At 41.5% G+C, this 18477-nt stretch overlaps 1 protein-coding gene across 6 annotated transcripts in view; it reads left to right on the top strand.

The window, feature by feature from the left end:
* The window catches only part of LOC117445202 (3',5'-cyclic-AMP phosphodiesterase 4C-like), a 168307-nt gene that overhangs the window by 94650 nt on the left and 55180 nt on the right, over positions 1 to 18477 (top strand). The window contains exon 1 of one of the 6 annotated variants that reach the window (XM_034080684.2): positions 11838 to 13023. The exons of the other annotated variants lie outside the window; for them this stretch is intronic. Within the exon in view, the coding sequence (XP_033936575.1) occupies positions 12947 to 13023 (77 nt within the window). The 5' untranslated portion in view covers positions 11838 to 12946. Of the gene's footprint in view, positions 1 to 11837; positions 13024 to 18477 lie in introns of those variants that run through there. 6 annotated transcript variants of the gene reach the window in all.

Below are 18477 nucleotides of genomic sequence, written 5' to 3'. Positions count from 1 at the left end.
GGCCCTTATATCTCACTACTTTAATGCTTCATTAGCATGGATGCAGAATGTCAAAGAGACCTAATGACATCATGAATTATACATGTTGGACTGCTCTGCTCTTTAGAGACTTCATAGACACGACTAAAAGGCAGTAATTGTAGGTTTTAAGCTTTGATCACATTACTCGACCCCCCACTGCACATCGCTAATAATAACACTGATTTCACCTATAAGTAGTTAACAAGAGGTTTAACACCTGCTGTTTGAAACACTTCTCATGTTGATGTGATTGAACAGACACAATGAAAGGGCACTTCCCCCAGAAACCCACACCAATTCATCATGAAACCACAGCATAGAGACATTGTAGCCTCTCTGTTTGACTGACAGATTATATCTGATAATTGCAAGGCAGAATCAGTACAGCAATACAAATCTATAACAAAGATGGCTAACATGAAAAGTATCTTGTGTGAAGAAGTTTAACCTCTTTGAATAATGGCTGAAGCAAATAAAAAAATAAAAAATCGAGTGTATTTTCTGTTGTGGGAGTTAAATAAAGTTGATTCAATCAGCTCTGTTCCCAGATCATAATTAAAGTCAAACTTCTCCAGAATAAGGCTCATATTTGCTTTTGGCTGCTGCTATTTGAAGCCTCTCAGTGATGAGAATTGGTGCAAATAAACCTTTCACCCACCTGCCAACTCTGTGATCTCTGAATCCCTGACTGAGTTTTATCATGTATTTTCAACACATCCTCACTCCCAGGTCGGCCTATGTTGACGTTATGTCAAGTCCCCTGCCGGCTTTTTCCAACGCAAGGGGGGGGCCTTAGCGTCCATTTTCAACGCAAGGGGGGGGGGGCCTTAGCCTCCATTTTCAACGCAAGGGGGGGGGCCTTAGCGTCCATTTTCAGCTTTCCGGGATGTCCATGTGCTTCTATGGACGCTCATGGAAGCACGGCATTCGTTTGTGTCGACTGCCCTTAAAGGCAATGTGAGCGTCCATTCTCATTGGATAGCGGAGAATTGTACACCCGGAAGTAAATATTCCCCTTACTGACGATTGATTTTACAGTGATATCTGCACTACTCATCGACTAAAAAACACCAGATTATCCTTGTTAATTACACAACATTGATTGGTTTAAATTGTGTGCAATGCTTTTGTATTTTTCCCCTTCGATTCGGAGAAACAAATCTTTTTTCGGAGTAAATGATGGCAGAAGACACTACACTACCCAGAATCCCCAGCTATAATTTCTCCCTGCAGAAAAAGAAAACATGGCCGAACTTCGTTTTATTCTGGGTGTAAAATGCCGCCGTCATTTGATGCGAGAAATATGAGTTGTTATTTCAGATTATGTGTGCAGTGGATGTACATGATCTTTAGTTTGCTAGTTATTACGAAGATTACTTCAGGAAATTGCGTCCAACGTTTTCATTGTTACCAAGGTGGTTGCTAGGGACGCTGCTATCGATATTATTTCTGTTATGTTGTGTAACTGTTTAATGGTGTTATCTTTATTGCTACCCCCTTCCCCGTCAATGTATAGTGTTGGTCCACAGCGCAAACATATTAGTTTAACAAAATCCGCATCTAAAGATACGTTATTTCCCCCTGTGCAATTCCAGTCTCACATCTCACAGCACATCGTCATTAACAAATACCGGAAACAGACCGAAAACGTTTAAATAAAATAAAATAATACCTTATTCCGAGTGTGCTTGCTTTTCTCTTTGAAAGTCATCACATAACGGCATTGTAATACACGGTTCGGCTGCATTAAATATTACATATCTGCCGTAGTTCTGTATTTATAGAGCCCTGATGAGAAGACAAACATGAGGAACTGAAAACGTGACGTGGATCATAAATATATCAGCCATTAAACAACATCTTACATTTCTTTTCACACAATACGTCTCTTTGCCGTATCAACACTAATTCGGCTCACTTTTATATTTGATCCAATTGGTAGATAGGCTGTATTTACACCATAAAGGTGCACAGATGATATAAAGAGACACCTGGTGGTTAAAGCATGTTATTGAATTTCATTATTTTTATTATTAGATATTAATAGGATCCCTATAAAGTATATTCATTACTCGTTATTCTCTACTAATAGTTAATTAAAGACTGTATATAATGACTATTTTGCACATCCCGTTCAAGATTTCAAGATTTTCTAAGGTTTATTGACAGATCATATAGGCCTACACAACTATGGTGTAGTTCTGCACTGAATGAAAAACTTGGGTCGCAGGTTCCTCAATAGTGCATTACAAGACATCTATCAATATTTGTGCATACCTCCAGCAATGTTAACTATGTTGAAGCACTTATTTTAACTGATATTATACATAATGTATTATGCTCTTATAAGATGTATGCAGATATTTCATCTCCGGCCTTGTCAGGTATTGAACAATCAATAAATAAAGAACACAGAATTGTTAAATATAAAACACAGAATTTGTGTGATTATACTAAATGATTTTCAAATAAACACCACTGCAGATTTAACTGTTACACATGCTGATGTAACGCAAATGTTCCAACTTGGGATCAATAAAGTATATCTTATCTTAAGCTGATCGATGGCTACTGCCATATTTGCAAAATGTGCCTATGAACCTTGACAAGTGCATGTTTCAGGCTTATCAATTAATGTAATGTAATGTAATGTTATCAATTAACAACAGGAGGGGTCACAAACATAAGTCCAGCTGTTAAATAAAGCTCTTCTGACCTTAGCTGGCGTGTGGGTATATATATTAATGCTGCCCATTATGGGCACCAGCAATTTTCACCCATTTATTAATTATATGTTTTAAATGTGAGTGTTTCCTGTCCCCTAAACCTCCAGGGATGTACACAGTTTAATACTGGCAACTTCTTATTATGGGAAATACGAAAACGTCTTTTAAAACTACAACTCCCAGTAGAGACGTGCCATAGAGAACATGTTGCGAAACAGAATAGCCAGCATGTGTAGTTCTGGGGACGGGGTGGGGGAGGGGACGGGACGCGGTGGACCCGTTCAAATCCAGTTTTGAACAGTCTGCCGTGGTTCCATCCCATTTCAAGTGCTGTTCGAGGCTCGGTAACCCTCGGAGCACACTCTCCAATCACAGAGCTTGAGGACTATCACGGGGTTTGTCAAACAGAGCACATGGTGTAGTCCAAACGATAGCTGGGGATTCTGGGTAGTGTAGTGTCTTCATTGCCTTTAAGGGCAGTTGACACAAACGAATGCCGTGCTTCCATGAGCGTCCATAGAAGCACATGGACATCCCGGAAAGCTGAAAATGGACGCTAAGGCCCCCCCCCTTGAGTTGAAAATGGACGCTAAGGCCCCCCCCCTCGCTTGAAAATGGACGCTAAGGCCCCCCCCCCTTGCGTTGGAAAAAGCCGGCAGGGGACTTGACATAACGTCAACATAGGCCGACCTGGGAGTGAGGATGTGTTGGTATTTTTGAGAAATGATAGAGAAAATAAGGGGAATGTATTGAAAGTGACCTTTTAGGTGGAGTGTAGAGTATCATTGTCCCTATCTGTTATGAGTGTCAGGTAGAAGCAGCTTGTATTTACAACATAAAGAGAATTGTTTAGGTACAAGCAGATTTAGGATTTAAGATTGTGTATTTTGGCTAAATCTACAAGGTTTTGTTTTAGGTAAAGGAGGATGGTCACTGGCAGTCTGTGGGTCAAAGATGAAATTCTGTCTGAGCCCTGTTGGGAACGCAGTATTCAATTAAGACATGATTCAAAATGTAAGTGACATGTGTGGGGTTCCTGTTATCTTTTATCTCAAGCGGGCTCCTATTTTAAACACAGACGAGCCCCCCTGATCAGCATTGTGGCCAACCCCCCAGTATTCGGCCTCTACGCAGCACAGCTCTGGCATGTGTCCACAGGTAATCACTGCCTAATGTTTGCGCACCAATGAGCGGAGGAAGAACATAGATGTACACTGGTGCTGTTGGTGGTTGCCAGTTTACTCCTGCATGAACAGAGAGCTGGACACAGCTAGTTCTCCCGTGGTACGAGCTAACGGTGCTATAATTCAGGCCTGGCCATATTTAGGCAGGTCTCTGTGCTGTGTAAACAGAGCTTAGTGCTGAGGGGAGGGCTCACTCCTGCACTCGTGTCCATCTACAGAGCTTGCAAATAGCTCCGTTGAGAAGGGTTATGAAGAATCTTAAACTGTAAAAGTAAAAGTAGATCTGGAGAATTTAGAGACACCTTGTTGCTAAAGGGCCGGTCTCTCCACGAGACCGGAAGGAGTTGCCTCTTTGTCCTCGTTGCTTGGGGAAAAAGTTTCCCCTCGTAACGGGACCTGGAGGTCTCCTGGGCCATTTCGGGCCACGGGATGTCTAGCCTGGACGCGGCACGCTGACACACGGCCTGCAGGTCCATGCTCAGACAGGGCGAAGCTGGTGTGCTATCGCCCGGGAGAGCAGCCATCGCTCCCGGCTTTGCAGCCTGAGCCGATGACATGAAGATATCGTCTTCTTGCTCATCCGAATCAGACAGGAGGAACTCAGAGGCATCCTCTTCATCCTCCATGTAATCCAATTCCAGGACATCCTCCGCGGGCAAAACCATGGTGAGGTCTAGCTGGGAGCCCCAGCTTGGTAAAGCGTGGGGCTCCGTTCCCGCGTCTCTTGCCGCCACCGGGTCCCAGCCTGACACGGCGCGGGACTCCGGTTCTGCAGCTGCCGCTGTTGATGAGCCCCAGACCGACACAGTGCGGGGCTCAATCTCTGCGGCGGACGCCCCCGCGTCTTGATTGCCAGCCGGCAAATCAACGGACATGAGGGGGTCCTGTCCCGACAAGCTAGCTTGGCGTGCTAACCGTCGGCGGAGGCTCTTTATGGTGAAACGGGCACAATGCCCGCACGAGTCGGGGTTGTCAATGGCCTCCTGGGCGTGTTCCAGCCCGAGGCAGGACGAGCAGACCTGGTGTGAGTCTGTGCCTGATATTTTCAACCCGCAGCCTCCGAGTCGAGCCTCCGAGTCGAGCCTCCGAGTCCCTGACTCCTCTGGTGTGAGGGAGAGAGGCGTCCATCTTGTTCGCCGTGTGGCGTGGAGAGGACCCGCTCGTAACAGGTACGTCGTCGAGAAAAAAAGTGTTGCCAACCTGTCTTTAATCCGGAGAAAAAGAGGACGGTGTAGGTCTTTTTTCTCAAAGAATATTAACTGGTGTGTTAATATTCTTTTAATCCTTTCCTCCTCCGTGAGAAAGAGAAAAGAGAAACGTCCTCGCTACCGTGGTGTCGGTAGCGAGGGAAAGCAAGCTAGCGACAGGTGTGTTGCTAGCTTGAAAAAATCAAAACCTTACCTTAATTCCCGAGGAAGAAACGGCGAGGTCGATTGTAATACTAACTGGTGTGTTAGTATTAGCAGTCTTCTTGCGAAGCAGGAAGGGTAACCGGCGAGCGCCCATCGACCGAAATTTAGATTTGGGTTCAGTCTGTGGACTGTTAAGCTAGCCCGGCTACCATAGAGATGTGCTCTGAAGCGAGAAGAGGTGTTTGAATGACGCATGCGACGTAGCGCAAGCTACTTATAGGGGGTGGATTCCCTGACGCTGACGTCAAGATCACCAGCCAATCAGGATTGGCGTAATGAGATTGATGCTTCTGTTTGCTCCGCGATGAGGCGCATCCCATAGTGAGACATCGAACGGAGTGTTATGAATGAGAACTTCTGTCACGTAGTGATCATATTCTGGCCAATCAGAATCAAGATTGTTGTCGGAAGTCCCCACAGAGAATAACTCTGCGGTTTGTTTGTTTGTTTGTAGCCTTTATTTAACCAGGTGAAGCCCCTTGAGATCAAAAGATCTCTTTTTCAAGGGTGACCTGCAGGACATTAGTTACACATGTAACATAAAAACAGAACAACAATAAGGATGACATACAACATAAGATACAGGGTACAGTTTACAAAACTCTATTTACAGTGACAGGTACCATGAGTATCAAACAGCATGTCACCCAGCCGAGTTTTAAAATGATGCAGGGGAACCAAAGTGCTCAGTTTTAAACAGGTTTGCAGACGGTTCCAATTTAGTGGAGCTGCACATCTAAAAGCTTTCTTCCCTAAGACAGTCCTAGCACTTGGCACATTTAATAAAACAACATCATGAGATCTCAGGCAATACGTACTTTCAATTTGTCGAGAGATCAGAGAGCAGATATAAAAAGGTAGTTTACCCAACATGGCTTTATAAATGAACATGTACCAATGACTGAGCCTCCGTACAGTTAGTGAAGGCAGACCTGCCTTGGCATACAGGGTACAGTGATGAGTAAGTGCTTTACAGTTAGTAACAGATCTCATAGCACTGTGATACGCAGCATCTAACTTTTCCAGGCAATGGGCAGGTGCATTCATATATATATCAAATCACCATAGTCCAGCACAGGTAAAAAGGTCACAGTGACTAGCCTTTTCCTGGCTTCAAATGAGAAACAGGACTTGTTCCTGTAGAAGAAACCTAGCCTAACCCTCAGCTTTTTAGAACGGTAGAACTACTCTTTATACATCCATGGGTACAACTTCAGATAAAAATGAACACCTAATGAAATATGACCCCCGGTTTGATGATTGACAGGTCACAGAACAATGGGAGCTATACCCTAACCCACAATTTAAAGTAATTCACACATCTCCTCTTTGCTCTTCTCTCTGTGTGGAGCAGCAAGTTCAGCTGTCAGAACAAAGTGAAAAACAAACAATGGCATCAAATATTATTAATATGTCGGGTAGTAATAGATGTATTTATTTTCTTCTCAGTGTACCAGAATGCATAGTTTATATGTTAGTATTTCAAAAAATCTCCTGGGGGAGAATCCCCCCAGACCCCCTTCTGGGGTTGGGTTTTCAGCATGTGTGCCTTATTATTTTATACAGTTCAGCTTTGATTCCATCATCTCATTAAACCTTTTTTAAAAGCATACTTTAGTTCTGTGAAGGGATATAAGGGATATATGCACTATACTTCACTTTTATTAATAATGTATGCTGAAAAGCGTATATATATATTACAGCACGATTTTTTTGTTGAATAGATTTGAGTGGTTCAAATTTTCGGGTCACGATTTATTGACTAAGGAAAAAGTGGGTCCCGGGGCCTGACCAGTTGAGAACCACTGGTGTAGTAGATGATATGACTATGAATCAAACGATATAGCTTAAAATAAATCCCGAATTCAGTACATACTGTAAGGATGCTAATTTCAGGATCGATTTCTGTCTGCTGGGCTGTGGTAAATCATGAATTGAAAGCAGAGTTAAGATTTTTTAGTGAAATCAACTATTTGTTATGTTTGGATATGTTAAGAATGAAAGATAACATATTTAACCCTATATGACCCTAACCCTTTTGAAAGGTTGCAAAAATAAACAATGTTTTCTAAAATGTTTTAAGTATTAGTAAATATCACTGATGCCAAGAATAAGTTCATTTTATACAAAAAATAAAAACCTCCTTGTTAGATCAATCAAATGTTTACGCTGTATTTCAATTTGTTTTAAACTTGCTACATTTAAGAAATAAATTATATACATAATAACACAATAAGGCTTGTTTAGGATTACTGTCCATCAGTTGTGATATTTAAGTTCTTTATTGAATTAAAAAAAAATTATATATTTTTAAGTGATTTAAAAGTGGATCGATTAAGAATCTTATCAATTTTTGCCCCACCATTGATAGATAAGACAAAGTGATTTTGAAGTTACGATTCAGAGGTTAATTCAGAGTCTGAACTTGAATAAACTCAAATGAATTTAGGGAGTGAAAGGTAAAGGGCATGTTTCAGTACTGAAGCTGCTTTTTCACGTCATCAAATGTTTGTCATGGGTTTGCTGGGGAGAGAAAAAAGGCCCATTGTCTGATGAGAAGGTAACTGTGGGAAATCATGATTTTGTTGACGTCGGGAACTGTGTGTGTCTCAAAGGCACTCGTTGTTCTCTAAATGAAAGAGCAGCTCTTGTTCCTGCCTCAGGTGTTCAGCACTGCATTCAGCAGGCCTGGTATCAGTCTAAAAGCGGGGAGAAAATATCCTATAGCCGGTCTCCTTGGCTCTGACCTGAGGTTTTGGCCGAGACACACAGCAGCATGTGTCTCTTTTACGTCAGAACAGACCTAGAAAATTCAATTTAGTAACAACAATGCTTGGATTTGTAATTCATTTCTTAAATGTTTACATGTTTTCTCTAGAACTGTATCGTGAGAGATTAAAGTCATTTCTGAACAAAACAGAACCTAAAGTTTAGATGTCAACATGTCATTTTCAGATTTTAAAATAGAAATGACTGTGCAAGAAGAGCTGTGTTGGCGGGTAGTGACGTATGAAATAGATTTTCCATGAACACAACCATGACCCATAGGTCAGTTCGAAAAAATGTGATAAAGCTGCATGGAAGGAAATCCCCCTGCTGCCTAAAGCCCTCCGTTTTCAGTCTTGCCCGAAGCACATTGTAAAAATAATGTTAGGGTGAGGAAAATACAAGTCACAAATGTAAAGTGTTGTTTGTCAGCAACTGTTTGATTGAGATCATTTAGAAAATGATTTATTCAGCTTAACAGCGCTTCCTTTTTGTAAAACCACAATGATCTGAGTAATCTGCATGTAATTGTTGCACTTATAGGCAACTGTTTCATCTGAAGATGTCCTTAATACTGATAAATAACATTATTTCCCACAGCTATGTCAAAAATGCTTTCTCCATGAGGCTGAGGAGATCCTTTTAATGTGGCTGCAAGCTTTGTGCAAGACTACTTTGTTTATTTTACTGTGGTTTTTAAGGATACATCTTCTCATTGTAAGTTTTATATACATAATTCTTAGTAAACCTTTGAAAACCCAGAGGTATATTGTTATAAGAATATGATGTAGTACTGGTTAAGTGCATACAGGGTACCTCAGACATACACACCTTTGCTTCCGCTCATTATTCCTCATTCATCCAGTTATTGCTCGAGCACGCTCAACCAACACATTTCTTATTAAACTCTGATGAGAAAAGTTCCCCTGCTAATAAAACTCACTGCCAGTTTTTAGAGTAAAGCAATTAAAGTTGAGCAAAACCAAATTTCACTAGGTGTGTCAAAGATTAAAATCAACTCATTATTTTATGACTGGCAATCTCCCTGGCAAGTAAAGAGCAATATATGAGACTGGCTCACAGAGGAAAGGCTTCTAACGTTCACATCAGCATTCAGGCGGTAACCTGTAGTACCAACAAACATCTTTATGCCGTCTTAAATATTTATGTTTGCATATTTATCAGATTATATAATTATTAGGGCTGTCAAACGATTAACATTTTTAATCAGATTAATCACAGCTTAACAATTAATTAATCATGATTAATCACCATTCGAACTATGTCCAAAATATGCCATTTATTTATGTATATTGTTGTGGGAATGGAAAGATAAATGAAAGAAGGCGGATATATCAATTTAACATACAGTATCTATGTTTATTATAACATTTATCTGCATGTCAAAATGAAAGACAACCCACACACCTATCAATCATCAAACCGTGGGGTCTTAATTCATTACGTGTTGATTTCTATCAACGGGGGAGTACTTCAGGAAAGTCGACAGAGGGGGGGGGGGGGCCGCGCTAGTGGAGTACTTCGTGACCACAGAGTGTGAACGTTGTGATCAGCTGTTTTAGCGCAGTTCTCCAGTGAAGGAGGGAGTCTCCCTCCGCAGCCGGTTGGCGTAGTTTTGGCACAGTTCCGTTGTACAGACCGACGTTAACAGCAGCCCTGTCTGTGCACACGGAGACCGACTCTGTCGTCCGGTGATCTAACCGCCTTCTGGAAAAGCTTCACAAGTACGTCGGTACGCAAATGTGCTTTGTGACACAAGTGACGGTACGCATTTCAGATTACGCACATAACCTGCGTACCAGTTATGTGCACCCCTGTACTACAGCAAAAGTATTCTGCGTCGGGACTTCCTGCAACAACACCACGCCGTTATCAAAGATGTTCTATTGAGAAGACGATCACTACGTGACAAAAGTTTTCAAAACCGTGGCTACTGAAATCAATCTTACTAACTGCTGTCTGTGCAATTTACTCCGCGAGTTGGCAGACTTTATTTTGCTTACTTTAACATCATTTTTCATGGTGGGGCTCAGCCATTTCTTGGTATGGGTGTAGCCTACCCCAGCCATACCCTGGCGCTGCCACTGGTGGCACATATGGGGCGGGCCATTTTGCACATGCGTTAAATGCGTTAAATATTTTATGAATTATCAATTCATTATTGTCATTTTCTAAAAGTAATTTAGGATGAAACTGAATGCTGCGTAACTTGTATTGTAGAGCAAAAATCTTAACATTTTCGTTAAGGTTGTATTCTTTTTTGGGCATTTTTGCTTTTATTAGACCGAGGACAGGAGGGATGTGACTGGAAGGTAGAAGGACCAGATCGAGGTCAAGGATGTCATGGTATATGGTCAGTCAATGTACAAGAAATAGGGCAAACTTAATTATGGTGCACTTTTACTGCCCTTAAGTGCTGCAAAATATCTTTATAAACACAACGTATGTATTAGATATAAGAACAAAACTGCAATTTTCAAATTCTGAAATGACCACTCCCTAATCAGATTTAGTGCTGTTCGATTTTCGTCTGCTTTCGCATTTTTTTTACATTGTAATTGTTTATCACAATGATTGGTTGATAAATTATTTCATCGTGATATTATCCCATATAAATCCATATTTAATTATTGCCCTGCCGTAGTGTTAGGCCAGTGTTTCTCAAACTTTTTCATACCAAGGACCACTTAAAAAAACACTCGCGGACCACCTAACTCCACAAATATCCAAAAACACATCGTTTTTTACAAATCGCCCGAAAATGGTACAAACAAGTGGCAACATGTATGACGAAGGTGTTTATCTGGGCTATATCATGCAATCGAAAGTGAAACTTAAGCTCGCTCCATTGCGGAGATATTCCCGCGAGAGTGCGGAAAACTTAAATAAATTAATTTATTTCAAATGTGAAATGTTACCAATATACTCACGGACCACTAGGGGGCGCTCACGGACCACCAGTGGTCCGCGGACCACACTTTGAGAAGCACTGTGTTAGGCTGTTATATTCCACTCATAGTTTGTCTATTCATCCTATGTTACCCTCAGTCTGTTGTTATTAGTATGAGGTACTTCACATGAATGTACCGACCACATGACAAACAAGTTATACCACATTTAGAATATAATCACGTATTTCTATAAAGCATCCTCTTTTTAGTTTGCAGTTTCACATAATGCTCAGGGAAGTGGTTGTAGCTGCTTTGACTGTCGCCTCATAACAAGTGTCCCTCTAAAACTGAACATTTGTCATTCTTGTTGTTAACCCACTTTAGTATTGTGATATAAAATATTATGATACTTTATCGATTTAAAAACGCAAAGATTTTACACACACTCTTCAACTTCAAGGCTTTATTGTCATTTGCACATTAGCTACAGGGTAGATATTATGGCAATGAAAAACTTAGATCATAGGCTCCTCCAACATTGCAACATATATACTGTATAGGACAGAACAAATAAAACAGATAAAATATTGCAAGTAAATACAAATACAATAGAAATAGTGCAAGAAGAGTCTATATACAAGTACATTGAATATGATATATTAGATCACACACACACACACACACACACACACACACACACACACACACACACACACACACACACACACACACACACACACACACACACACACACACACACACACACACACACACACAACACACACACACACACACACACACACACACACACACACACACACACACACACACACACACACACACACACACACACACACACACACACACACAGTCTCTCGCCCAGATCCAACACTAACAATATCCTCCTGTAATAATTCGGCTTCAGGGCATCAGAAGGAGGTGTCGGTCAGGTGGCCCGTTGGTCTCACATGTCAAGGCCCGCTCTGCCAGACACAAAAACAGCCGCCAGCCACGCTGTACAGTCAGATCTTCCTTTAAGAAGTTGGGACACACACAAGTGTTGCCTTATAACTGTTGGAGCACTTTCAGTGTCTCAAAGCTCAGAAAGAGTCAACACTCAATGGTTTGTCTTAAAGATCTGGATAAAAGATCAGCCTTTAACTTGACAGCGAAACTTTAACGTTGAGCCCTTTCACATTTATCTTGGATATCCTGCTCAACACGGACTCTGGGGGAGAGTTGGTCCTCAGGGGACTCTACATGCTCTCTCACTGCCGGAGGAAGAAGTCAACCCTCGCTCACTCTACCCTGCAGTATCATTTCAACCCTTCCCCTTTCCTGCGAGCGGAATGAGTGACTGACAGAAATAACAGAGCTGCTTTGAAAGTTTAAGACTTCTCTTCGGATCTTCTGTACAATTCGGAGCTATGCTACTAAACACCCTTTCAGAAATGCAGTGAATGTCACGTGTGGCGTTAGATTGCGTATTTAGAACAACAACAAATCAGTAGGAGAGGAGAAACAACTGAGGAAAGTCTTCAGATACAACAGCTCCCTCTCTGCTTCTTCCTTCTGGAGAGACCAATTGGACATCACACTTCTGCCTTGTTGAGGCTTGCCTGGGACCTTAGTGGTACAACCCTGCAACATTCCTCAAAATGTTTCCTGAATCCAGAGGCTCTGAGGAGTAATGCAGATCTGACCTCTATCGGACTGGGTTTTCTTTACATTTCTCACCTGGAACCTTCCTGTGATCGCAGTACAAAACCTCATGGAGTAAATCCAGAACCACCTGCCTGTTCATGGGAGAAAAAAAACAGACTGAGTTGTGAAGTTTCAGAATCCACAGGAGGCTCGGTTCAGATGTTCAGGTTATTTTCTTTACAGCCCAGAGTGTGTCTTATGAGTCAGGAGCTCACGGGACAATGAACAAAGACCTGGCACTGGCAAGGAAAGGGGCGCCGACTGTTTTCGGGCACGGTCGGAGACACTCGTGCTTGGGGTATGTTCATAAACGTTGCATCCTGTATCTCTTTCAGCGCTCATATTCATGAGAGGGAGTGTTCATGCATGCTGCAGAGTACACCTAGCGTAGGTTGCAACCCGTGCATACACTGCAATTCCCTAATAATAAGTAATTATAGAAACTATAAACAAAATGTTGGTTCATGTGAAAAAAACGTAATCAGATTTTGGTGTCAGTCTGCAGAATCTAAGAACAGGTGATCTGATCTAAAGTTGCCCCGGAACACGCAGAGAGAGTTTTACTTTGGTTTTCCTTTTTGCTCCTGCACAACTTTCTGAGACATTTCATTGATGCTAGTGTTGTGTCATATGGATGGATGGTAGAGATGTTAATGACTTACAAACATTCACGTCATCAGACGGTTTTATAATTGCAGTGATGAGGTTCAAAATACTTTTTACAATTTGGGTTTAATTACCTTGAATGACGCACAAGCTGTTCAAGCTGGTTTGGTTTCCCAGTTGTTATTGCCAACTGGATTTTGACTTTATGCTTTTTACCAGACAAAACTGTATGTATTTTAACATTGCAGTAAATCATGCATTGTAGCAAGTTGGTGTGAAATGGGTTCATCATTTTGGTAAGGAACTGAATTGTCTTCATCGTGGTGAAGAAACATAACAGTGAAAGAGGATCTGATGAGAAATGTTCAACAGGACCTTTAGTTATAATTATTTTATAGATATTGCTATGGTAAGTCTGCACAGTAGAAAGAGTGTGCTCATAAAGTGAGAAGTGTGTCTCTCAGCAGCCTGAGCTTCGGCGCCAGTGTGTGACTTGGTGGTTTTTGAGCTGCAGTTTTCTTTTGTTTTTTTCATGCTGGCATTTTACCCAACGTCTTTGAGAGGAAGTGAGTTTTGTTTGTGGCAAGTTTCATTCAACAGACTTCCTGTTTTTGCTAAAAGTCTCCCAGAGACATTTTTCAGCACGATGACCCTGAGAAAAAGCTGCTGTCTGAACACAGAGTACTGAAGCCAGTGTTTGTGTTCAAGCTGTTTAAAAGCACATGCACATAAGCACATGCACATTTTTACAAGTGCTGTTCCTCAATTTGTGAATAATGTATTTTTCTCTGACAATGTGTGTACATGAGTGTGTGTTGTACATGGTCGTGAGTGTGTGAGCAGAGGGAGCGTGTTGGTGGACGGATAGCCCCGCCTGTTGTTGCTGACTCATGTTACACTGAAGACAAACGCACCCGGCCTTCTGTGTGTTTATGGCAACCATTAAGCACATACATGTTCCCATTGCATGCATGTTTGAATGTTTTTCAATCTGTTCCAGTGTGTTTTCTTTGTGTCCTTGTGTGTGTACACGCTTTGTGTCCTCAGTACTGATTACACACTAAACTGGGATTGATGGGCAGCATCTAGCTCTACACTGTGTTGCTGGGTCACTGGTTGCCCCCCCCCCCCCCACAGCACTGCCACAAACACAGGCCACACCTTCACCGTCACACACAGCAGGAACCGTCGAGTTAAAGTAGAGGGAGGAACCATAACTTGTTTGGCTCATTTCCTTGACACAGACTTTACTCTGTGTGGCTAGTAGCACCTGTGGTTGTTGATTTTATTAATTTGTATTAATTTAATTAACCTTATGTCGTGAGTAAGTGAGAGCAACAGTAATGACCTGAACACAGGCCAAACTGTTTTGTTTTTCTTTAAGTGAGCAACATTTGGGTTTCAAGGTAGCATTCAAAAGATGCTGCAGTGTGTGAAATGTAATTACATCATAATCTAGCAAGTCGTGTGTGTGTGTGTGTGTGTGTGTGTGTGTGTGTGTGTGTGTGTGTGCGTGTGTGTGGGGAACAATAACACAACAGACCCCCAAGTTCCCCAGCCCCGCCAGCCTGGCTGGCTGCCCATAACACGTGATTATGACATGTGTTTCTCGTTTGTTGTATACACACACAAAGACACACACACCCTGCAACAGTCACTCGTCCCAAGATCCATATTGATTTCTCCACCAGAGAATCGACTTTGAGGTCATGTTTCCAAATGAATGTAGGTGTTTTACTAGCAGTGGAAAGATGAAGAAGTTGAGGGAGGTTTTTTTGCCAGCTTTGCCTTGTGAGCAGAGTGTTTCTGTAAAGGCCAGTGTGTTTTTGTTTTACTCCTGTGTGTGGATTTAATGTAGTTTCCTGGCACAGACTGACCTCTGCTGGATAGTCAGTCCATCTTCAGGAGACTGAATCAGCAGCACTCTGACTTTTTATATTGGCTCAACATTATCTGATGTTTGAGATAAAGCAGTTTACATAGGTGTGAACTCAGTGTGTGGGTGCTTGGTTAACGCTATCTCAACAAATAAAGATTGGCGTCAAAAAACAACCAAATGATGAGACACCACCCCTCTGAAGTGACATGGCCTGTTCTACTGCAGGTTGTGTGTTTTGTGGGAGGCGCAGGACAAGCAGCATGACTGGAACCCTGCAGCAAGATATAAATATTATTAACAACTAAGAAACAACCACAAGTCACATTGCCATAAATCAGACAGTATTAGACCAGTGTACGAAGAATCAGCACAAACCATAGAATAGCCAGATTCAGTTTGATCATTTCTGTTAACACTTTATTATTAATGTGACTCTGATAATCTCCTCCTGTAACAATCAGCTGAAACATTAACTTGGAAGTCACTGGCACAATCCCAATGTCCACACTCAAAGACTTACAAGTTCGGGACGCTTTATGGTTACCACCCTTTAAAATTGTCAAGTGCATGAGGGCATTTTAAACCCTTTATGCACACTTTCCACAAATTCACATTTCTCCAGATTTTGCTCAAGAGAATTGGCCACAATTCAAAGCTTGAGGAGTTTATAACAAGCACATGGAATTGTGAATGCAAGGATAGCTGTGTTACATTCACAGCTAGTTAATTCAACAATCATTTCTGTTTGCTTTATGATGCTGTTTTGTGCAAGCAATTTGATTATTTACCAATTACCATCTTACGTTAAATCCTCAGGGCTTAAGGCCTTAGGGGAGACTTTGACATTAAGCCCCTACACATATCAATGTGTTATCTTCAATATGTCTCCACTAGATGGTGCACGTCTTTCTCTGCTTGGATTTTACACATTCACTGAAATACAATCAAACTACTGAACCTGTGAAGTGAGTTTTGCCAGGTCTTAAAGACAGCCATCATCTGTCCAGTGTCTTCCAGGATACATTATTGTCTTTAAATGTATAATTAAATAGCTTTGAAACGTGTATAGATTCACTGTAATCAAGAAAGACTGTAGACTTAGGATACATCACATTTTCACTTACAAGAAACTCTGAGTGTTATTAAACACTTCTCCATTGTCCTGAAAAAGGGTCAAAGGCAGTGCTATCTGTCAAGTTTTATTGGTGATACAGTATTTTCCAGATAAGCGAGGTTATAATGTGAATATGTTGTTAATTAGTCAGGGGAAACAAATCAAAAGTCTGACAGAGGGCATAGTCAGTCTTTCAGAAGGATGTGTGAACTTATCTGCCTACAGTACACTCAGAGCTTCCTGTTTTCAAAAAGAAGGTCTGTTATGCCTTAATGTCTGAAGTGTTTGCCTCACTGCATTGTTTATGCTCACTGAAAAGCTGCGACAGAATGCTTAATTTATCAGCACTGAATCTGCCTGTAAAGTTGTGCAATGCCGTATCTAAAGCATACAAACACTTATGCTAACCAGCCCTGGGCTGTCAAATAGTGAGCATCTCTTTAAAGTGAATTAATGAAAAACAAAATGTTCCTGTCAGTGTCTCTGCAGCTGTGAACTTTCATTAATCATAAGAAGACTGAGATTTAAATAAAAGGTTTATATCACGCACATGGAAGACACTCCCCCCTGGCGGCTTATTCTCATTACAGACGTTATGTTGTCATAGGAGCCAGCAGCCAGCTGGACTGCAGAAGTCATTTGGCCGGTGGATTTGGTTACACAGCGGCCTCACAAACACCTCATTCTCAGCAAACCTCCACCCCGGCATCTGTTTTCAGCTCCAACATGTTCCTCCAGCACATTGCATAAGGAGGGAGGAGAGCACTTGTGGGAGGGGTGCAAACATGGTAAATCCCTAAATGTCATATTGGAACTTACTGGATGAAATACATAATAGTGAAAGAAAACGTTTTTTTCAAGAGATTATTGTCAGTCCGTGCCTTTTCTGTCTGTCTGTGTTCAGTCCTCTGAATAATGTAGCCATTATTCCATTGCGTGATTTTAAACTCAAGTCAGCACTTGATCCAGGAAAGTTTACAAGAAGCAATTCTGAAAGTGAGACTTGCATACATCACATTTACAAGTGTTTGAGAAGGCATTTACTTCTGTAAGGATCTCCCAAAGTCAAAGTGTATTAGTATCAACTCTGAAAAACAGTAACTTTGAGTAACAGTTTAGTTAGTAAAAAGTCACTTCATGTGATATTGTAGGGGCCCTGCTGATTCTGTCCTGGTTGTAGAAGAAGGACCGCTCTTTATTCCTGCAATATGCTTGGACAGAATAGAAGCCTAAATCTGTTTTGTGAATTTCTGGAGAAGCTTGTTATTGTGTCCTCAGTGTGTGTTGTTTGGGCTGCTGCAGGATTATTTCTAGTTCTGGTCGCTTCATTCAATTGTGACTGACAGCATGTTACATGTGAGGTAGTTTAGGTGAGGGTTCAGCATCTTTGAGGCCAACAAATTGTGGATTTCCCCTCTTTATGTTAAGAGAAACTGGCTTCCCATTAAGTGATTATGTTCAAGTGACTCAGGATTTTTTTCATGAGAGAGGTTAATGCATCGCGTTGATGCAGCATTGACTGTCTGAGCTAACTCACAAAAATGTGATTTGAGTCAGACGGACCTGTTCCAGAGAAAGTGATTAATGGGTCAGTGTGAATGAGGACAGTCACATAAAACATAGCTCAGGATGAAAGTTTATTAAACCGACAAGTATGGAAAGCCAATGAGCCCCTCCCATTAGATATTTCTATATACACTGAACAAAAATATAAATGCAACACTTTTGTTTTTGCTCCCATTTTTCATGAGATGAACTCAAAGATCTAAAACATTTTCTATATACACAAAATAACCATTTCTCTCAAATATTGTTCACAAATCTGAAAAAATCTGTGATAGTGAGCACTTCTCCTTTGCCGAGATAATCCATCTCACCTCACAAGTGTGGCATATCAAGATGCTGATTAGACAGCATGATTATTGCACAGGTGTGCCTTAGGCTGGCCACAATAAAAGGCCACTCTGAAACGTGCAGTTTTGCTTTATTGGGGGGGTCTGAAATGAATGTCCGAAAACCAGTCAGTATCTGGTGTGAGGGTTAGGGTAATGTTGTGAATCGAGTGGCCTGTGTTCGTCGTCCATAACATACTCCTGCCCATAGCATAACCCCACCACCACCATGGGCCACTCGATTCACAACATTACCCTAAC

Source organism: Pseudochaenichthys georgianus, chromosome 4, assembly GCF_902827115.2.
Source record: "Pseudochaenichthys georgianus chromosome 4, fPseGeo1.2, whole genome shotgun sequence".
NCBI lineage: Eukaryota > Metazoa > Chordata > Actinopteri > Perciformes > Channichthyidae > Pseudochaenichthys > Pseudochaenichthys georgianus.
This window is presented reverse-complemented; position numbering and strand designations above follow the sequence as displayed.